A 20,452-nucleotide genomic window follows, 5' to 3' on the forward strand; every position below is an offset into this window, starting at 1 on the left:
TAATTATGCCAATAGTGCAGAGAGACATGTTTGCTTGATTAGTCACCGCGGCCTGAATTCAGCCAATATAGCTTACGGCATCCAGCTGAAGTCCAGTCAGGAGCCTAGATTCCCTCTGCAGCTAGCAGAGACACACAAATACCTTTGTCATGCGCTTTACATCTTAAGTTACCCCATCTCTCTCCCTTAGCTTAAGAAGGAATTTAACTCTCTAAAATTACCTGGGGTGAACGTGGGCCTGTGCGTTCATACATGACTGGTTCGGAAGTGCTAACCCTCCAAATATAGATGCTGACTTGAACCCAGCGCTAATCCTGCCCTGCCCTTCTCTGCCCACGCCGCTGTGATTCCCAAAACCTGTCTCGCTGGTGCGACCCTCACAGGGTTTATGACTTCAGCATTGGTGTTTGATGACCACTGAACATATGATGATACTGTGATTCCCCTTAAAGTTATTCCTCTGACTCTTGGAAATGGGTTTAAAATTCAATAGCCCAGCAAAGAGGGACAGAATCAGGGTTTTCCAACATGGCCAACTTAAGTCCTTTTTTTTTTTTTTTTTTTTTTTTTTTTTTTTAAAGATTGCTGTTCTGAATATGAAAGTCAAAGACTAAGATCTTGATCTTATAACAATTGTTCTCCTTTGTTGTTCATAGGCTTTCAAATGTGTACCTAAATATAGTATATGCCAGAGGAGAGAGTTAATGTTGCTATGAGAACCTTAACCTCAGCATTTCCTAGGGTTTTATGTTTATATGTAGGGAAAAAAGCAATGATCAAATAACTGAGAGTTGTTTTTCTTTTATAAGAAAGTACTGTCTGATGCCTTGTATATAAGTGATCCTATCTGCAATGTATTGCTGTTACTGCTGCTGTTTGAAGGGCTTTTTTCCTGCATGAGCTGTGCAACAGAGGAGGCAAAAAGAGCCATAGGTTTGACCTATATATTTATTTCATTGCAGCACTTGAAATTCCTGTGTCTTATAGTGCTGCCGGGCAAGTAAGGGGGGACTGTCTGATGCTCCAGAGTGTAGATGTGGTTGACTGAGTTGCTTGCCTGTCAGGTGTGCACAGAGCGTGCTTAGAGGCTTTTCTTTATCAAAGGTTTGCAACTTTAGGAAGCAAAGCCTTCCTTTTTTTGTTACCTTTTCAACTAGGCAAATAGCAGTTCCAGGGTAACCTGCATGCAGAGCTTGAGTCTTCAGCAGCTTTGGGTTGACTGATCCTAGCTGAAAGTGTCCCTGTTCCTCCAGGGACTCTGACTCTGCTCTTGTGAGCCCATGAGCTTTGAGTATAGAAAGCTTTCAGAAAAATGCTCTCATCAAAACAGGGTTCCAGTGAAAACAGCAAGTTACCTGCGTGGTACATAGGTGCCCTCTGCAATAAATCGCTCCTTCTGCTTGCACAAGGTACATGCATTTCAATTCAATTTTCTTTCTGTTTACCTCACTGATGGTACAGTTCTCATGTCTGAACAATCTTGATGAGTGAAATGGGGGGATGAAAGTCAAAACTTGCTGGACTGATTTTCAGTCTGTGCAGCTCTTGGTAATGACTCTTCAGTGTATTTTAATGGCTTTCTGTGATGTCTCTGATCTTCGTCCCTTATAAAGTGAATCTCTTGAAGAACTAGTGTACTGAAACCTTTTATCTATTAGATTTCAGTCAGAGGGCCTTCTCAAAATGGGTACCCTCTCCTTATACTTAGTTTGGAATCATAATCCAGGATAACAAAGGTTGGTTTGCACTGATACAGATTACACCGTGATTCATTTCAGTTTGTAGAATGCAAATTTGGATCTGTTTGATGCTGAAGATTTTCAGCGTAAGGTCATTTAAAAGCGTGAATTTTTATGATAATTATATACAGTCGTAGGTTTTCTTTTGCAGAAAAAGGAAAAAAAAATAGCACAAATAGAAAGTGGAGAAGAAGTAATGTGACCGTGACACAACTGGGTTGGGTTTTTTTTGTGCTCATTCCTAATAATGTTTGCATTACGTGATGCACACAAAATACTGCAGTGAGGTTGAGGAACTGAGGCTGGAAGATGAAACAGCCATGAGGGTACTCAAGATACACAACCCATTATATGAAACCACTGAAGTGATGAATATTAATGTTCTTTTAAATTTTTAATTTTTAAGTCTTTCTGTCTTTCAAAAAAAGAAAAAAAAAAAAGCTTGGGGGAAGAATTCTTCCCAGAACAATGGTGCAGTCTGTTATCTGCTCCTTTGCACTGTAAAGCACTGAATGTTCAGCCAATATAGTGCTCTGGTTGGCTTAGCATTCTTAACCTTAATTTTGAATAGAAGGTGCCTTGTGCTGCTGACGTAATTAGGACCTTTTGTAAATCACTGTTGCAGGCAGTCTGCTGTTGCATTTCACTGCATTTCTCGGGGGGATGCAGGGCAAAATGTCAGACTAACTTTCTGAACCCATCTTCAGGCTAGGTGTTTTCATTATTGGAGCATTTCGTTCAGAACGAGTTCTTCATTTTCCTTTGTAGATAATAAGCCCAAAATCAGTTTTGCAAGTGAAACAGTGTTTCTGGTGGAAGAAGTTTGAATAGGGAGCCCTTAACATCTTAAAGTAGGAGACGCTTTCTCCTAGGGGGCGGGAAGAGAGGTAGGAAATGTGAGAGGGTTGGATTTGACCAATTGACTTTAAATGAAGTCCCCTCTGTGATAAAGGAATATTGCAATCTGCCTCTTTTGTCACGGCAACCGTCAGAAAGCTTGAGCTGAAGCTTTGTCGTCGAGCCGGTTCCGTATTCATGGTTACGTGTCATTCTCCGCCCTGTGTGGGGGCATAAAACCCCGTTACCTTTCGCATAAGCCTCTTGGGGACCGTTGCACTCTTGCCTCTGCAGAGGCACGGGGTTTCGTCTCACTTCGGTCTCTCTCCCATCTGCTGGGGCAGGGTTCAGCTCAGGCCATGACATCCCCCCCGATGCAGTCTTTTATATCCGTGATGTCAGTGGTGATACGCGGCCTTGCACTGTCCTTGATAGCAATCGCAGCACTATTAATAGTCAGTGAAGTTAACTCGAGCATTTCTGCGTTCACGCTGTCCACCCACTGCACTCCAGTCCCTGGGCTTTAAAGGAATGCTTAACCCCCCCCACCGCTGACCGGCCCTGCGAACGAACGTACCCACGCTTGTAACGTAGCTCCCGTAGTCACGGTGGTGTGGGAATAGCGGGGGTGCGGGAACGTGGCGTTCCACGGAGCCGCACACCGGCCAAGAGCCATTGAGCATCCTGTACCTGCTCTGAGGTGCTGTGGTACTTCAGGGTACCGGCTCAAACTCTGGGCAAGGAGGGGGGAGGTGGGACGCGTCCCCGTGACCCCTTCACTTCGTACTGAGGGAGCAGGGCCTGAACGAGCGCCGAAGACTGCTGCAGCCTTCTTCCAGCGGCCGTGCTCCCTCAAGTCTTTCCGTGCTTGGGAGCAGGGAAGAGTGTGGCGGTTGTCTTGGGGCTCTCTCTTTTCCACCTGCAAGGGCTTGAGAGGGACCCTCGGCAGAACAGCGTTCCCTCTCTTCTGGGACTTGGCGGCCGCAAGGATCAGGTGCGACCTGCCCTGTTTCGCTGCCTCCTTCCCAGCAAAGCCGCAGGGAGGGAAAAGAGGGGGTTTTGTGCTCCAGATGTTGCAAAAGCGGCGATTCGTCTGGCGTGTGCCTGGTACAGGCTCCCATGCGAAGTCTGAGGCAGAGAGCACAGAGCTGTGCCTCTTGGTGACTGATGAATGAATGAATGATGTCACCAGGTTGGTTCCTGAGGCAGGAAATCCATCCAAAATAGTTCAGTTTCGATACGGAAAGTGGAGTTAGGTGCACACAGAGCAAGCCCAAAGTAGAAAGGAGTTCTTTCACCACCATCTTTTCGGTTGTGACGCTCCTTTCCAGTCTATTGCGATGAAAAGCAGTTAAAAAAAAAAAAAAAAAAAAGAGAGATTCAAGCGGGTGTTAGTCCCTCCCCATTCCCCGCTGAAAGCAAATACAATAGCAACTTTCTGTCCTGTGGAATACTGGCTTCCCGGCGTGCTCGCACGCCCAGGCAGGGAAGGCGAGAGCCCTGCTCCCCCGCCGCAGCCCGGTGTGGGGGTTTGGGCTGGGGACCCCGGGCGTCCCCCGGGGGGCTGTCGGGGTGGGAGCGAGCTCCGTGCAAACTCTGCTCCGCTCTGCTCTGAAATGGGTGCCCATTACAGAAAACAGGCTCGGTTAAGCGTCGGCAGGAGCGGGAGCGCGGCCGTGACATGGTACAGCGTGCACACCTTCCCTCCCCAGAGCCGCAGCCGCCGGGATTCCCCGCTCCTCCTCTCCTCCCGGCTTCGGGAAGAGCTGGCTCATCCCTGCTGTCAGACGAAGCCGTTTCCTGAACGCGCGGCTTTGACTCACTTGGGCTAGAGGAGGCTTTAACTCCTCCCTCGCTGGGCTTCAATTTGGACGGAGCCGGGCCGGGGCCGGGCCGGGCCGGGGGGGGGGGAAGCCGGGCGCCGGTGGCTCGGCGCTCCCCGCCGCCCCCGGCCCGCAGCCCCTCGCCCGGGGCAGCCCCTCTCCCGCCCCGTCCCGTCCCGTCCCGTCCCGTCCCGGCGGGAGGAGAAGTTCAAGTGCCGAAGTTGCAGGCGGATGACATCAGCCGCTGCCGGGCCGGGCGGGCTCGGCGCCGGCGCCCGGGGAAGACGCGTGTCTCGGCCGGCGGCGGTTCGGCTCCCCCCGCCGTGGAACTCCGCGGCTGCCGGAGGGGTCTCCGGCGCCCGCGGGTGGCCGCAACGACAAATTTCCTTTGTAATTTCTTCTGTCTTTTTTTTTTTTTTTTTTTGGGGGGGGGGGGGGGGGGGTAATTTGGAAGTCTGATAGTGTGTGGGAAACGATTACATCAGTCGGAGGGAGGGCTAGGATTGGTCTACACGGTGTGGTTTGATTCACTACCGCAAAGATTGCGTGTAACCCTTTGAGTGGAGCTCCGGCAGAGTTGTTTCCCTCCCCAGAAGCAGTCCCCGTAGCCGGGGCTACGTGACAGGTACGGCACCGCCGACCGCCGGCACCCCGGGCGCCCAGCCGCCGGCCGGCTGCCGCCGAGGCTCGGCGGAGGCAGAGCCCCAACCCGCTCCCGAGAGGCGATCCCCGTGTACAATGCCATCTTGTTCTTCCGACTGCTGCCTCTTACGTGCCGCCGAGGTAAGGTTTTTCCCTGCCCGATTTCCCTCCGGTTTTTTGTTGTTGTTGTTGTTGTTGTTGTTGTTCGATTCGCCTCCTCTCGCTAGGATGCGACGCGGGGCGTTTGCAACGGGGAGTTGATGGAAATCTCGGACCCGCGCGTTAGCCAGCAGGAATAACGTTGTGGCAAGCGTCTCTCGCCTGAGCAGAACAATGCAGAGAGGAAAGCATCTGTATAGTGCTGGAGGTGGGGAGAAGGTTCCTGACTTGTTCTCTCACCTCCATTAATACTTAGGGTGGGCAGCATAGGCACATTCGGTTGCAAACTACCCTCGAGCCGGAATCAAAAGAGAAGTCGGGACAGGGAGAGAAATGTCCGGACGGTGCTAGCTAATCGATCCGCCAGCGAACTGCAAGCGGGACTTCCCCGAGCGAAGCAATCAAAAGTTAGTGGGGAGCAAGAGAGCCATTTTCAGTCTTCAGGGTCTTGGCCTGCTCCTCTGTAAATGTTCGGAGGCCTCCGACGGGACCGCCAAGGAAATTGTGTGTTTGACCGGGTGTCGTTTCTCTTGCCCGCTGTTGCCGAAGCGCTCTCTCGATACTGTTTCACATTCGCTTACCTGATGCGGTTTCATACAGAGCCTGCTCTCTCACTTTCTCTGTGTGTGTGGTCATATTAACCCTGCTGAATCTTTGCTTAGTGCAGGGAGGTGTTGGGGAGGGGGGGGGGGGGGGCGGGAAATAGGGCAAGGGGGCCTCAAGAGAAAGTGTTATAAAGTGAATCATCCATGTCATTTGTCCTGGCTGCCAAGGTGCTTGGAACCATCACGCCGAGAGGATGCTTTTCTACGGTAGCTGTGTGGTTTGCCGATGTTCAGAGCTGTTGATCTGTAAGTGTACCCTTTATGTTGCAGGATGTAAAAGTCTTTAGTGAAGATGGAACAAGCAAAGTGGTCGAGATTCTAGCAGACATGACAGCCAGGGACCTCTGTCAGCTGCTCGTTTACAAAAGTCATTGTGTGGATGATAACAGCTGGACTCTAGTGGAGCATCACCCTCACCTAGGATTAGGTAGGGAACGGTCAAAGGGGTGGCATGGTTACCTGGGAACATAAAATATGTGTAATTCGTATTAATGTGCTTCCAGCCGGAACGTTTTCTTTCCACTGTTTTTATTTGTACAATTAGCTGAAGTCACATACGTGCTCTTTGTGTATTGCAATTTGATGTGTTAAGCGTTTAAGCCATTTTAAGTCCTCCTCTCATTTCCCATCCTCTGGTTTTCTGTTATAAAAAAGAAAAATAATTGTCTAATCTCCACGCTGGCATTCTGTTGCTACCTTGCTGTGTCTGAAGCTATTGCAAATAAACAGCTTAGGCAAATTAAGCTTGATCCTTAGAGTACCGGTCCTGTGAAACAGCTCAGCTCATCACCAGCTGGGAGACCTGGGCGAACAGACTCAGCTTTGCATACCTACAGTAATGCTTATGAAAGCTAGGCATGCTGGGGGGGGGGGGGGGGGGCGGCTGGCTAAACTTGACTTCAGGCAGGGAAAAAATGGTGGCACCACCCGCAAATCCATGGGCAATTTCTGGACCAGCAGTGGCATCTGCTCTCCAGGCAGCAGCTCTTCCACCTTATTGAAATTAAGGTGTCATGGTTACAGTTTCAAGAAGGCAGCAAGAGGAAGAACTGTGGGGAATTAAATAACACCGTGAATTGGTTTAATTACAGTACCTGAAAGGATCTCATGTTATTCAGTCTTGCTCCTCCTGTTATTTTGTGGCACTGATTAGTTGCAGGGATCTGCTGTGCAGCTTGCAACTGCCTATTGCTCAGATACGCTATCTATAATTCTGCGTAGCATACAATAACGCTTTAGAAAGTGTAGCGTTGGGAGTATTAGTCGATATACTTCACGGGGAATTTTTTTCTAGAAAATAGAGGAAGACAAATTAGAAGCTGTGATCACCAGCACTGGAATTGTGAACGCTCTCCTAACGCAGCTAACAGAGGGGTTTTTTTATGTCTAAAAATGTAATTCAGAACCCTTACAAATAAAAAAAAAAAGGAAACAGTTTGCTGGAGATGTACTGCCCTAAATCGATACTGTTAAATGCAGATAAATTCACTGCTCTACAGAGTAGCATGCAAAAAAAAAAAAAAAAAATCATAGGATATCCTGATTATTTAATGGTTTTATTGGTTGTCTCTCCCAATGCAGAAATATGTGAAAAAATTAACATGAAACACTCATTTGTATATGCCTGTGATATACTTTCAGTTCTGAGGACGTAGGACGAGGTGAGGAATTAAGGTATAAATTACAGAATCTTTATCTCCATAGCTTAATACGCCACATGCGCGCTTCTAACAACCTTTACAAATTTTCAGTTTTATCAATGCTCATTAAACTACCAGGCTCTCTTTTTCTATATTCTCTTTCCCATCATTGCTGATTACCAAGGTATTGTGTAAACAGAAGCCTTCTCCTTTGTAACCAACATCCTTCTCCTGCCAGATTCATTCAATGATGCCACAATTCAGTGTTTGTGACATCACAATAGCTTCCATGGTGACTAATTGTGCTGTCAAACTCTGGTGTGTGACATCTCTGAATGAATCGGGCAGGAGGCTGATTAGGAAATCAAAAGCTTCTGTTTACACACAAATAACTTGGTAATTAACAATGATGGGAAAAGAGCAAGATACTTATCGAGCTGCATTTATATACATGGGGACCTGCCTGCCTTGGACCTCTGTTTTACACTGGAGCACAAAGCGGGGCCCCGGCTGTCCCGGAGGAGCGGGGTGTGTAGGTTGGGGCTTCAGCAGCCACCAGGCTTTTTTGCGCAGGGGCTGCTCCGGGGCTGTCCTCCGTAGGCCACGCAGTCGAGCTGTGCGAGAAGTAGTGCAGCCTTTGAGGGCGTAAAGCGAACAGACAAAGAAAAAAGCATCCGAAGCGTCAAAAAAGCTGTAGTGGTACAGATTTCACGTATTTGAAAGGATGCGGACAGAAAAGGGAACAGAAGAGTTCATTTAACGGGAGACGACAGCAACGTCCAATTTCTTGCATTTGGCGGCCAAAGTATGCACTGTGACATATTCAATAAACTTTAAATACCAGCTTTCATGTGTCCACCCAGTTTTGGTTGCAGTTTGAATTTTTTGTTACACGGCTGCCTGTTTCTAGCTTCTCAGTAGCTTAAATGCTTCCCTGTATTTCAGAGACTGTCAGATCAAGGTAGTAATCTGTCTACACCTTAGGTGAAGCTATCGTCAGGTGTCTGATGTTCCATATTTTTCCCTCTAGAAATAAAGATTGCTAGTATAAATATGAAACAGTGGTGAACAGATACTTAGCAGTGTAGGGAAAGAAATACAGTTTAAGAGCAGTGAGAATTCTGTGTTTCCGTAAGACATTATTTCTTACTCAAGACATGCTTGCTGACTTAATGCTGTAGGTGGTAACCTTGAAGCCCACCAAAAGAGGTGAGTTCCTTCATTAAGTTCACTGTCTTTTTTTTTTTTTTTTTTCCCCTGGTCTTGGCTGATACAACTTTCCAAAAGAGCTGAGCTTGCAGAACCAGTTCATCTTTTTACTATTGGGCAGACTGAGGACCAGAGCAAATTTTTGAAGCCAGCTGCATATTTATCATTGTGGTCATCTTCTAGGTTCCAGTTCTTAAGGAACCTACACCTGACTGCTTACTTTGCACACGTAGTCAAGTGTATTCCAAATAACAAGTGTGCTTGCAAGTAACTTCAAACAGCTATTGGACCACACAAAGTACTTATGTTCTCGCTGGAGGCAATGGTGTGACAATTTACCATCAGACTTGCTTAGATTTGATGTGTGGAAGTGGTTCCTGCCGCATTGTGCCACTAGTATCTAAAACACTTTGTGGTCAAGATTTAAGCAGTCTGTGAAACTTGGCTTGGTCCCATTATTTTATTTGCATCTAGAAATACACCTAACCTGCTCATAAAATGTGGTATTCTCCCTATGTGCTACTCCATGCTTAACTATCACCAATTTAGGATGGGGACTGAGATATCTGTATTGGACATTAACAGAAATAATAATAATAATGAAAACAGACTGTCATGATAGGATGTGTCTGGACAGTGAAAGAATCCCTACCTACAAACCTCATTTTTCCAGCTGCAGAATTGACTGTACATCTTACTTAATATAGTTGAAACAGGAAAGAAAAGTAGTAGAGCTCTGAGATATATATGGGGTTAGAAGAAAGAATTGCTGCATAGTTTTATGCACAGATTTTCTTGTTTATATGTACATTGAGTTTGATTTGCCTTAATCTGAACGAATTAAAATGGAACAGTTAGACACAGCGCTTGCTAAAATACGAAAGCGGTGTGGGCTATTTCACACTTCGGTCCACCCATCATTTGTAGTGATTCTCCAACTGGGAACTTGGGGCCATGCCTGTGAGTTGTTCATGATGGAATCCAGCTCCTTTTCCCATCTTGTATCACTTCTACAGTTCTGTAGAAGTTCAGATAATAATACAGGGCAATTGGGCAGGGGGGGAAGTCTGTCTTGTTCTTCTAAGTGTGTAGAGGAGACTGAGTTGAGCCTATCAGATAAACTAAAAGGAGACATTTCTGGTCACTTCAGCAGCAATGCCACTTGAAGACAGACTGACCTATTGAACTTAATAGACTGACATCTGTGCGTCTAGTTCTGTAGCAGGAAGCTCAAAGCAGGGCTGAGGTTGAGTTGCTGGTGTGTCAAGTGGCAGGTCATCCCACTTGTACTAACCAAGTGCAAATTACCAAGGACTTTCCAAGTGGACAACTTCTATGAAGTAGTACCAAACTGACCAGGACTAGCTTCCTTTGTACATGCACGTGCTATGAAATGCTGCACCTTTTGTTCAGGATGGCTTTCACCATCAAAATGAAAATGTAAACTTTAAATCAGCGGGAGTGTCACCACACAGTCTCAAAAGGGTCTTGATTTAGTAAACAGAGATCTAGGTCAGTTGCCTAAAGCATCTAAGAAACAGTCACTGGGTATATTTACACAAACTAATGGTCAAAATACAAAACAAATTGATAAATGTTCACCCATAACTGCATTTCCTCAGGCAGGACAGAATGAAGAGGATGTGGTTTGTCCCTGCCCTTAGGCGAGCAATCTTTAGTGCATTAGGAAAGCGAAGACCACAACTTTGTGCGATGACAGAAGCAGGCAGTAGCAGGACGTGGGCTTTCGGGGTTCATACTGTGATGAAGATTCATACCAACATAGTTAAATGTTTTTTCAGAGGAAGCATAATTTAAAAAGCAGAAGGGCCCTCCACCCTCACAGGCCCACCATCCTCATCACAGTGTGAAGGAGGTTTGACATAACCAGTTGCCTAAAACCCTGGCAGCAGCAATAGCCCAGCAGCAATACCCGAAACTTCATCTGTGGAGGTCTAGGTGATGAATGCTCAGGTGGTGCAAAATGTCCTTAATTAACTGCTACCAACAGCAGTATTGTCGTGTGCATTAGTCAAAGAACTAACACCCTTAAAAGTGGTGTTAGGGCTGATGCACTAAGAGGCAGCTCTTTATTTGAGAGCAGCCCAGTATGGAAAATCTTCAATGTTAACTAACCCCTTGAAACACAATCTGTAGCAAGGCTGGACGTTGCAAATGCACGGTAAATGCTGAAGTCATCAGTGAGCTGGTGATGACTGACAATCTAAATGCAGGTGAAAAAGACAATGGGATCACTCAGAGATAGGTTAAATTTTCAATCAAAAAAATTACATTAATCTGCTAAGTTGAATAATTCCAGTGACGTTCATGAGGTTGCTACTTTTTGAGATGCCAGTGACTGCTTGCTTTCTGTCCTGAAAACACCCCAAGAGAACTCGGGTGGCAGCCTGATATTTTTAACCGTGGGAATGTGAGGATGCAGGAACATGAAGTGGGGAAGAGAGTCTCCGAACAACTTTGGCCAGCAAGTCACACGCATTTTGGATAGAGCTTTGCGAAAGTTATTTTTTGTTTGACCTAATTTTTTTTTCCCTATTATATAAGGGATGAAAATACTAACTATTAAGACTTTTGAAAAATACCTGAATATTTTCTCAGAAACTGTGGAAGATTTGCTGAGATAATGAGTTCCTGAAGCAGTGCACACTTAGCCCAGTTGCCTTCTTTCGAGTTCCTGGATTTCAGTGAATTGGATTTGTTAAGCTATCTGTTCATGCTTTGATGTGCCATTCTTTTGACCAGAGAAGTGGTGGTTGTAGGGAGTTACCTTGTAACCAAATCTAGAGCAGAAAATTGCCCTGTCATGTGTACAAAACATTTGTCTCTGTCAGTATTCCTGTAAAGTAGATCCTGTGACCTCTTTCATAATAAACCCCATTGTCTAGCATCTACAATAAAGGCCTGAAGTTCACCTTGAAATGAACTGGTTTCATAGAGTGTGATCAAATAGGACACTGTATTTCTGTGATAGTTCAAGACCTAACGGTGGCCTTTCTGCAGCTTTTTTCCCCTTAAATCTGTCCACCTTGCCAGTTCCACAGCATACAGCCAGCACCAAAAGAAGAGGTTTCTGTGTATTGTTTAAGCTACTGCACACAAAAAATCTTACATTCTTTTCTTTCTGAAAAGTCTGTGCTTATGAAACCCTGATGTAGGAAATCTTTGAAGAATGCTGCCATGTAACATTCAATTTTGCAATGCTCACACCTAGTTCCTTTAAATGCCTCACGGCAGTACGGTTTGAAAGCTATAATATGTTTTGTTAACTTCTCTAAAAGGTAACGGAATTACACTGGGTTGTTTTACTACTGTTCTTTGGAAGTTGGTCTCGCTGCTTCTGCTGGTTGGCTGTGTGATGACATCATGTTCTTTTTCCACAGAGAGGTGCTTGGAAGATCATGAGCTCATAGTTCAAGTCGAGTCCACAATGGGAAGTGAAAGTAAATTTTTGTTCAGGAAGAATTACGCAAAATATGAATTTTTCAAAAATCCCATGGTGAGTCTCATTACTTAGTTGTTTACACCACAGAGAGAGGGATGGATTGCAATAACATTGCTGGGCACTGTTATGTCTTGAAACATCTATTTAAAAAAAACCAAACCAACCAACCAACAGAATTCTTTCCAAAGAAATTTTAACCAATGTTTAAATTCCTTGTACTGTCCTCCCAGCCTAAAAACCCCAAGTGTTTTCAAGTTACCAAATATACTTGTTTCAAAATGGCTATTGTTATGTTGGAGAGTGACCAAGACAGGGAAATATTTGTTGGTTTAAGAAAAACAATCAGAAGTGCAATTTACTCATTATCTTCAAAGTTACTTGATTTGAAGCAAATTGATTGCATAGCATGCAGTATCCAAACCTTCTAATTTCTGACAGTAATAATTTAAAAAAAACCCTTTGGGTAACCCCTAAAGCCCTTAACTACATACAAGGAATTTCCAGTTTATTGTTACATATGTTGAACAGTGTCTCACCTATGGCTGTGCTTTACTAGTGTGCTCTGCCTCCTTTACTGATCACAGTAACTCGCCCTCTCTATGGCCTCGTGTATAGCCATGCTTGAAAAGTATTGTATGTCATAGCTGTACTTACTTCTGGATTTGTAAGATCCTTTGAATGTTGTAGTTTTAAACTGTTCGCAGTGTAACTGCTTATTTGGGGATGATTTTTCACATTTTACCTAAACAGTTAAGTTGGAACAGGCTGTTGACATGAACCGATGTCAGCTGGTGTGACCTATCTAGATAGCTGAAGGAGGGTAATCCAGAGGTGGTTTAGGTGAGAACAGATTTTGGGTCAGTCGGGCATTTGTGGTGCCAGAAGAAAAAAGAAACATGAGGTCACACGGAAAGCTCGTTGCTGAATTTACCGTGGATGATACATTCATTCCTTTCCTCATAGGCGTTAATGCACAGTTGCTGCATCCTCACACGTGTGCTTGCATGTACATTCGTCATCTGCTAGTGCTTGTTTCGGAGGCTGTGCCTCGACTTACTGTGTGAAACATTTCTGTACATGGAGTGTTTGTAATTTTTTGCTTCTGTTGATCTTCCCATCTGATAACCTATGAACATCTGAGTGTTGTACAGAAATTTTGGTATCATAGGAGCTAGCACATTGGATTCATGTGGTATACTTTAATTAATAACAGAGCATGGGAGTAAAACCCAGAATGCTTGGCATTCAGTCCCAGGCTCCTGCAATCAGAGAATAAATCATTCCTTTGGTGGTGTAAGAATGCGAAGGCTCCCTATCCGTTCCATTAGCTGTTGCCATATGGCACTGTTTCTACTCAAGAGAGGCTGGTAAATGTCAGCTTTCATAATTCATTGTGCAACTTACCTGGCAGAAGGGTGATTCCTCTTCAGCCCTTCTCTTTATGCCCCAAATACTGAAATTTATATTGCCTGAAGAGCGACGAATGTTCTAAACTGGAAACGTTTTTGTTGTGATTCGTCTTCTTATAATCAGTCATTGTTTTATTTCAGGCATTTCTGCATGTCTTCATGCTTCATATAATGTTTAAAAACTTGAAGAATGACTTAATGTAATTGCTGTGTATAGTAAATTCAGTGAACCGAATTACACAGGCATTTTAAAACATGGCAAATGAAAAGGGGAACTGGAGGAATAAATCTGAAGTCAAGTCATCGATTTAACAGTGAGAAAACTGTCTGACCTTTGTCATGCAAAGATTCAGTACGAATGAGATATTGTACCGGATGCCTGAAATCGAAAAGCTCTGTAGAAGCACCTGTTTGCGTGTTTAACAATATTTGCTTCTGTGTTTGTGGGATGGGGGAAAGGAGGGAGATGTCTGCTTTGAGATTGTTCAAATCTAGCACGTGAAGCGGGGCATACGACACAGAGCTAATTATTGCACGTGTGTCCTCCTTCAGTTTTTATTATTTCATTTCAGGGAATGTGTGCCGAGCTATCCTTACAAGAAAAAAACACTGGGCTCTGTTATGTTACCCTGAAATATAAACATGTAGGGGTAGATTTTGCAAAGGGCTTTTCTCTTGACAGATTGAAGGGTTTCAAGCCCTGAGCATAAACTGTCTGTTGAACAACCAAATGAAGCATCAACAGTCACACGTGAGCTCTTTCTCACTAATTAAGGTCTGTGAATGGCACTTCGTTTGGAGCCTTCTGAGGGACTGAGCAGGTTTAGGGTCAAGCAGATACAGCTCTGAAGCACTGTATTTTGGATAGAAAGAGGGTGCCATCAAAGGTAAAGGTGTATGTGCTGGAGATCCTGCAGCACCCCCGCCTGAGACTTCTTCTAATGCATTTGCATCCAGTTTACCCCTGTGAGGGTAGAGAAAACTCGTTATTCCTCCTGCTCTGCATCGTCCGCACGGCAAGTGAAGTTACAGAGGGTTCGTTTGCTGAACAGCCTTTCTGGACGGAGAGGGAAGCCCAGAAATTTGGTGACAGAATATGCAATAAGCAAGGAGTCACTGCGTACCCAACCGCAGGACCATTCATCCTGTCCTTTCCTAGAAAGTAGAGGCTGTTAGAGATCCCCGAGAGCCCTCAAAAGAAGGGGAAGCGATGGGAAAATGCACTTATGAAATGCTGCATATCAGATATTTTAAAAATCCACATTCTGTCTGCATGGGCGTTTGGTGAGCAGAAGGAAGGGAAGAGCTACACTTGAAAGCCCTAGTATTACTTTCTGTGTCAGGGGATCTCCAAACTGATTTAAGAGTGATAGTTTCAAAAAATTAATGACTGGAAGAAAATTCCACTTGTTCTATGTAAAAGTGTTCAAATATAATGTGACTTCCAATTGTTTTCTCTTTCTGTGTCTAGAATTTCTTTCCAGAGCAAATGGTTGCCTGGTGCCAGCAAACAAATGGCAGCATCCCACAGTCACAACTTTTGCAGGTACTGTAAGTTATCCATATGGACAAAGAAAGTTTTGAAGCTGGAGGGGAGAGGTTGAGAGGAAGGAAGGGAGAATTCAAAGGTCTGGAAATAGCTGGTCAGAGAAAGATCAGTGTAGTAAGTTAGCATATGGTACTAAAGTTCAAAATATCTGACAAAGATCTTCTTACCCAGTGGCATTGAGGTGTAAGTTACAAACACAAAGTATTCACAGTTATGTTCATACATATTTGTTCCACTAATATTCAACTTACGCTGTGGGTATCTGGTTTGGCCACCTAGTGTTGTTCCTAAAACCATCTCAGCAGATATATTTCTAGAAAAACAAATATACCTCATAAAAAGCAAAACAGAAGCACTCTTCTATACTCCACATCATAGCATAGGAGAAAGTGTAAAAATGTGCGTGTATATTAGAAGACAGCCTTGAGATGGTGAGAGGTATTGCTTTTGCTTTTTATGTCCCATGTTTGTCCCTGGCGAGAATTAACAATAAGGACCAACTTCCCCGTGGTTCAGCCAGCTAGCTGCTTTTTTATAGAGAAAAATAATAATTCCCTAAGAAGTAAGTGCAAGTAGTTACAGAAAATTGTACATAGTAGTTGCAGAGTAATCCCATTTAAAGCTCCCCAAGTTAAATTACAGGGGTGTATACCTTATGCATATGTGTTGGTAGAGCTGGGCAATCTGCATGGCCGTGACACATGCACTGAGTTTATACTGAAGTTTTGATGTCGCTGTAGGTTCTTGCTTGCTCATGAAGGAACTGTGGTGGTTGCACGGTTGGTTGGCCTCCAAGGATGGTGCTGAAGGGTGGGCTACCTCTGTGACCAGTAACTCGTTCACTTAAACCTCTCAATTTAAGCACTCCGATCTAAAACCCTGGAGTCTAAATCTTTTTCATTTCAGTTGTTTTCTCAAGTGGGGGACATTCAACTCATGAGGCCCAATTAAAAACACAGTTTATTAAAAGAGTACTGTATTAAGAATATAAGACCGTGATGCCTGGAAGACAGTAGCACAAGTTACAGGCAAACTAAAATGCAGAAGGCACAAATATATGAAGAAAGTATACATACAAATAACTGATTTTAGCTTGACTTCTGTCATTTTGCATGTTTGCAAGTACGCACTGACTCTCTGTTTAAATACAACAAGTTTCCACTGACTTCTGAACCAGTGCACTCATTTTGCCCTGTAACCACTTCAAAATCCATTAAGTACTGGCTCCAGGTTCACTGGGAAGAATTTAAAACACCACCATCCACTCTCAGATGGGAGGTGAAACAAAAATCAAAGCAGTTTCTGGAATTAAAAATGAAAGTCACTTGCAATGATGTTGCAATTGGGAACCAAAACTGGTGAGAACAGGCATTGCCACAGACCGGTAGGAGCAGAGGTGTGCACACCTTGGACCCTTTTTTCCCGTAGTGTAAGGAGAAAATTGAGTTTGCTTGTTAACACAGGCAGCGGGACTCCCTAAAAGAGCAAGATGTTCTTGAAGACAGAAAAGTTTTGAACCTAGGGTAACTTGAGTAGTAGGGAAAGGAGAACCTGACAGCCTTGTGAGATACAAGAGTTTGCTTCTGGGAAGGCCCAGTTAGGTACAGTCCTGGAGAAGCATAAGTCACAGGGGTTAACAGCGTGAGAGGGTGGAGGAAGGAGGATGGGTACATTCTCCTTGGTTCATTGTTTAACCATAAAAAACAGTCTTCCTTCAAGCATTTATATTAAATACCCCTTTCCTTTTAAAAAACACACAACCATTTTTCATTATTTCAATGACAGTTGTAATTTGTTGAAGGTAAACTTTCTGCAGTCTAGTAGTCACTAAGCATGTTGCATCTGAGGTCACCTCAAACATTGAGCAAGTACACTGTTTTTAATTACACACAAAATAGGGAAGATTATTAAATATCATCTCACAATATCATATACTGCTAAGAGCTAGTATTTTTAGTCTTAATAGCATTAAAAACAGTGGGAACTGTTTTCCCTAGGATCAGCCTGGCTCAGATATGCAAAGAAGCTTGCATCTTAGTTTACTTTTGGTTTATCTAGCTGGACGGAAATAATATATTCTCCTTTTGGTCTTTCCCTTTCACAGTTGAGAAGTGGATTCATAGTACAAATAGCAGGAAAACTGACTGTTCTTTTCCATTCTGTTAGTTGAGATGGGAAGGAGGACTGGGAAAAAAAATTAGGTTTTAATGCAACTAAGAATTCTGATGCAGGGCACTGATTTTTTGTTTTGTGTCCTATGGCCATTGTCCACCAAATAACACCAGAACACAACTTTCAAGAAACTGCAGAGGCATCTAAGCCAACCGGGTTTATGCATTTTTCTTCCTACTATTGAATTTATTAGTTTGGCATTTAACTTACTGAGCTAGCCCTCTGTCATTTAAAAATCTGGCCTGTTGTAATAAGGGAGCAATCCATCAATTTGCTAACCATAGTTAATTCTTCCTTCCTTTGATGTATTGCAAATCAAATGATTCCATATGTGGTCCCTCTAATTGTGTCAAGAACTTAAATACTTCTGGATCCTGAAGTCTAGTATAATTGCTGACACTTATTTGACTGCTCTACATTTCATTTCCAGTTAAATATTCTGTTGTTTGTCATACCTCTCTTGTCTTGGGACAGGTGCATGTGCTATATAAGACTGTAATGTGGGAAACCCTGAAATAGACTGTTTCCATTCTAAAATTTCGGGATAAAGTTGCGGATTTTGGCCATTGTTTCCAAGTTAGATTAGTTGCCAGAACTGTTGTGACAAGGTATTACTTTAAGAATTCATAAGCTTACTTTGTGTCCCTTCAGGCCAAGTGCAGGAAGAATGGGGATGCAGAGAAATGGTTAGCCTTTTGGAGATCTAAGTATTGACACGGAGAACAGGAAAATGCCAGGGGCAGGGGGAGTTAGCGAAGGAGATGTAAGGGGAGGAGCAGGAATACCCATTTTGGTCGTAAATCAGTTCAAACATCTATGTCAGTTTAAGGATAACGTGAAACTGCGCCCCAAGTCAGCAAAGTCATTTGCCATTTGCTTCTCTGTTCTGCAAATACAGTGACAATTTTATGATCCATACATAGGACACAATCCTCATTTACATTTTCCTCTCCAACAGAACTTTTTAAATTCCAGTAGCTGCCCTGAAATTCAAGGTTTCTTGCATGTGAAAGAGCTGGGTAGGAAATCATGGAAGAAATTGTATGTGTGTTTGAGGAGATCAGGACTTTATTGTTCTACAAAAGGAACTTCAAAGGTAAGGTTAAAAAAGAAGTTGCACAGTACTAGCATGTGAAAGCATTTTCTGCTTTTGCGGTGAGTATTTTTTGCTCTGGTTTTTAGATATCTGCACACAATGTTCCCTTTTTTATCACATAGAAAAGGATAAACAAGCCATGATCAAATGACAGTCAAGCCCTGGGCTCTCAATGCATGAAAATAGCTATATAGCTTTGTTATATAATAAAACCAAACTAGCCAAACACCACCACTGTGGCCGCTGAAGGCGTGCTAACAAGGTTAGCAAGAGAAATGCTCTCCAATCACATGGTTCACGAATTTAGTTTAAATGATACCTTAAACAATATCGTATATTATCTAACTTTCAGATTTCTCTGGAGCAATGTAATAGGCTATGCCACTTTTAACGTGATGTGTGTGAATAAGTATTTTGTCAGCTTCTTGTACAAAGCACCTTCTGCTAGTAGGCTGATATTTAAAAGGTGCCGTGCCGTGTCCACTGCAGGCTGCCGCAGTGTTCATACTGTGCCCTCTGTTGGGGGTTGGTCTTGAGAGACTGCAGAGCTTGCAGCAAGATCTCCCAAAATCTTACACTTACCTATGATAAAACACATTATTTCCCTAGGAGCCAAGACATTTGCAATTGTTGGCTGACCTAGAAGACAGCAACATCTTCTCACTGATAGCAGGCAAGAAGTTGTACAATGCACCTGCGGAGTATGGATTTTGTATAAAGGTAATTCTTCTCATTAAGTTCCTCCAAAGTTGAAGACAGTGTTGGTATCCCCAGCCCCCAGCTAAATGGGATTTGTATGTAAAACTCTGCACGCATTTCTGTCATGAGGACTTGATCTTTAATGTCTTTCATTTGGCAGGCATGTCCTGCGAATCTTGCCATCGTTTTATGTGACACTTCTAACACTTTATCTGGTGCTCCTTTGGCTTGGGAAATTTCTGGGCAAGATCAGCTCAGTGCTGAAGCATGGTGTGCCTGTGAGGTGGCCTTGGTTCACCTCACAGATTAAATTTTTTTTCCAAGTACTCTAACTGAATAGGAAGGTTTCTCTGGACAGTGAGCACCAAAACTATACAGCAACAAAGGATCAAGCTCCGATCGGGTGTAATTGTACCATTATTGTGGGCCAGAGGTTCGCATTTATTTAAAGAAGATGATTGTCTTGGAAAATGGAAATAAGACTAGGCACTTGCCTTTGAGGATTTTAAAAACTGTTGTGCTGAGAGATAGTTTGGAAAGTATTTCAAAGCTCCATGTAATTTTCTGAGAAGAAAATAAGGCTGGGAGCGGGTTTTATTGACAGCAGTGAAGTCGTCTTTCTCCTAGCAGCCGAACCAGAGCTGGACAACATGGGTTTGCCTCAGAGGGTAGTAGAGACCAGCTACGGGACAGATCCCAAACTGGTGGAAGCAGACCTTCAGTAACCTTCAGTTACGGAAACTTGGGTTGTTCGTCTCAGAACGGGGGCTCATAAAACTTCTCACATTTCTAAAAAAAAAAAAACCCAAACGCCTTGGTTCTGGTTCTAGTACGGCCTGAGGACCTTGTTCCTGTAAACTGCCAGAACTGCAGGGTATTTCAAAGCAGACACTGGTGTTTATTTTAGTGGACCCAGCTGAGAAAGTGATTTCTTTCAAAGCATGCTCAGCCTCTCCTGAGCTTTAGTTCAGGGTGGTGTGAGCTTTTTCTGGCCAGCTCTTGGACTAACACTGTACCTGCCTTTACTCTGTTGCGTTTCTACTGAGTATAGCTGACTTCCCTCTAATACTTTATAGCCCAACAGAGTGAGAAATGAAACAAAGGAACTGAGGTTGTTGTGTGCTGAAGACGAGCAAAGCAGGACGTGCTGGATGACGGCCTTTCGACTCCTCAAGGTACCTAATCTCTTCCATGTGAATAGAGCTACACCTGTAGTTAAGTTGCACTCATTATTTTGTTCATGAGGAAATACCTATATGTTCTTAAATGTCATCTGCCTCCAAAACGATACAGCTAAGAGCAAAATGCCAGGTAGACTTGTCCCTCCTAAACTTTTAAGCACAGGACTGAGCTCAATTCCTTCCACATATGAATCAACTATAATTTTAGTTTTGGAGCCAAATTCATGAT

At 43.8% G+C, this 20,452-nt stretch overlaps 1 protein-coding gene across 5 annotated transcripts in view; it reads left to right on the forward strand.

The window, feature by feature from the left end:
- Positions 1-20,452, forward strand: part of GRB10 (growth factor receptor bound protein 10) — a 149,242-nt gene that overhangs the window by 116,439 nt on the left and 12,351 nt on the right. For 4 of the 5 annotated variants that reach the window (XR_005932191.1, XM_030011244.2, XM_030011243.2 and 1 more), the window contains 6 exons: positions 6,076-6,232; positions 12,056-12,171; positions 14,998-15,072; positions 18,206-18,343; positions 18,953-19,063; positions 20,119-20,217. Coding sequence is in view for 4 of the 5 variants with exons in the window: in XM_030011244.2 (XP_029867104.1) it covers positions 6,076-6,232; positions 12,056-12,171; positions 14,998-15,072; positions 18,206-18,343; positions 18,953-19,063; positions 20,119-20,217 (696 nt within the window). In the remaining variant the exon portion in view is untranslated. Of the gene's footprint in view, positions 1-4,534; positions 4,790-6,075; positions 6,233-12,055; positions 12,172-14,997; positions 15,073-18,205; positions 18,344-18,952; positions 19,064-20,118; positions 20,218-20,452 lie in introns of those variants that run through there. The other variant, XM_030011245.2, reaches the window with a different exon arrangement.

The sequence above is a fragment of the Aquila chrysaetos genome, chromosome 4 (genome assembly GCF_900496995.4).
Source record: "Aquila chrysaetos chrysaetos chromosome 4, bAquChr1.4, whole genome shotgun sequence".
NCBI lineage: Eukaryota > Metazoa > Chordata > Aves > Accipitriformes > Accipitridae > Aquila > Aquila chrysaetos.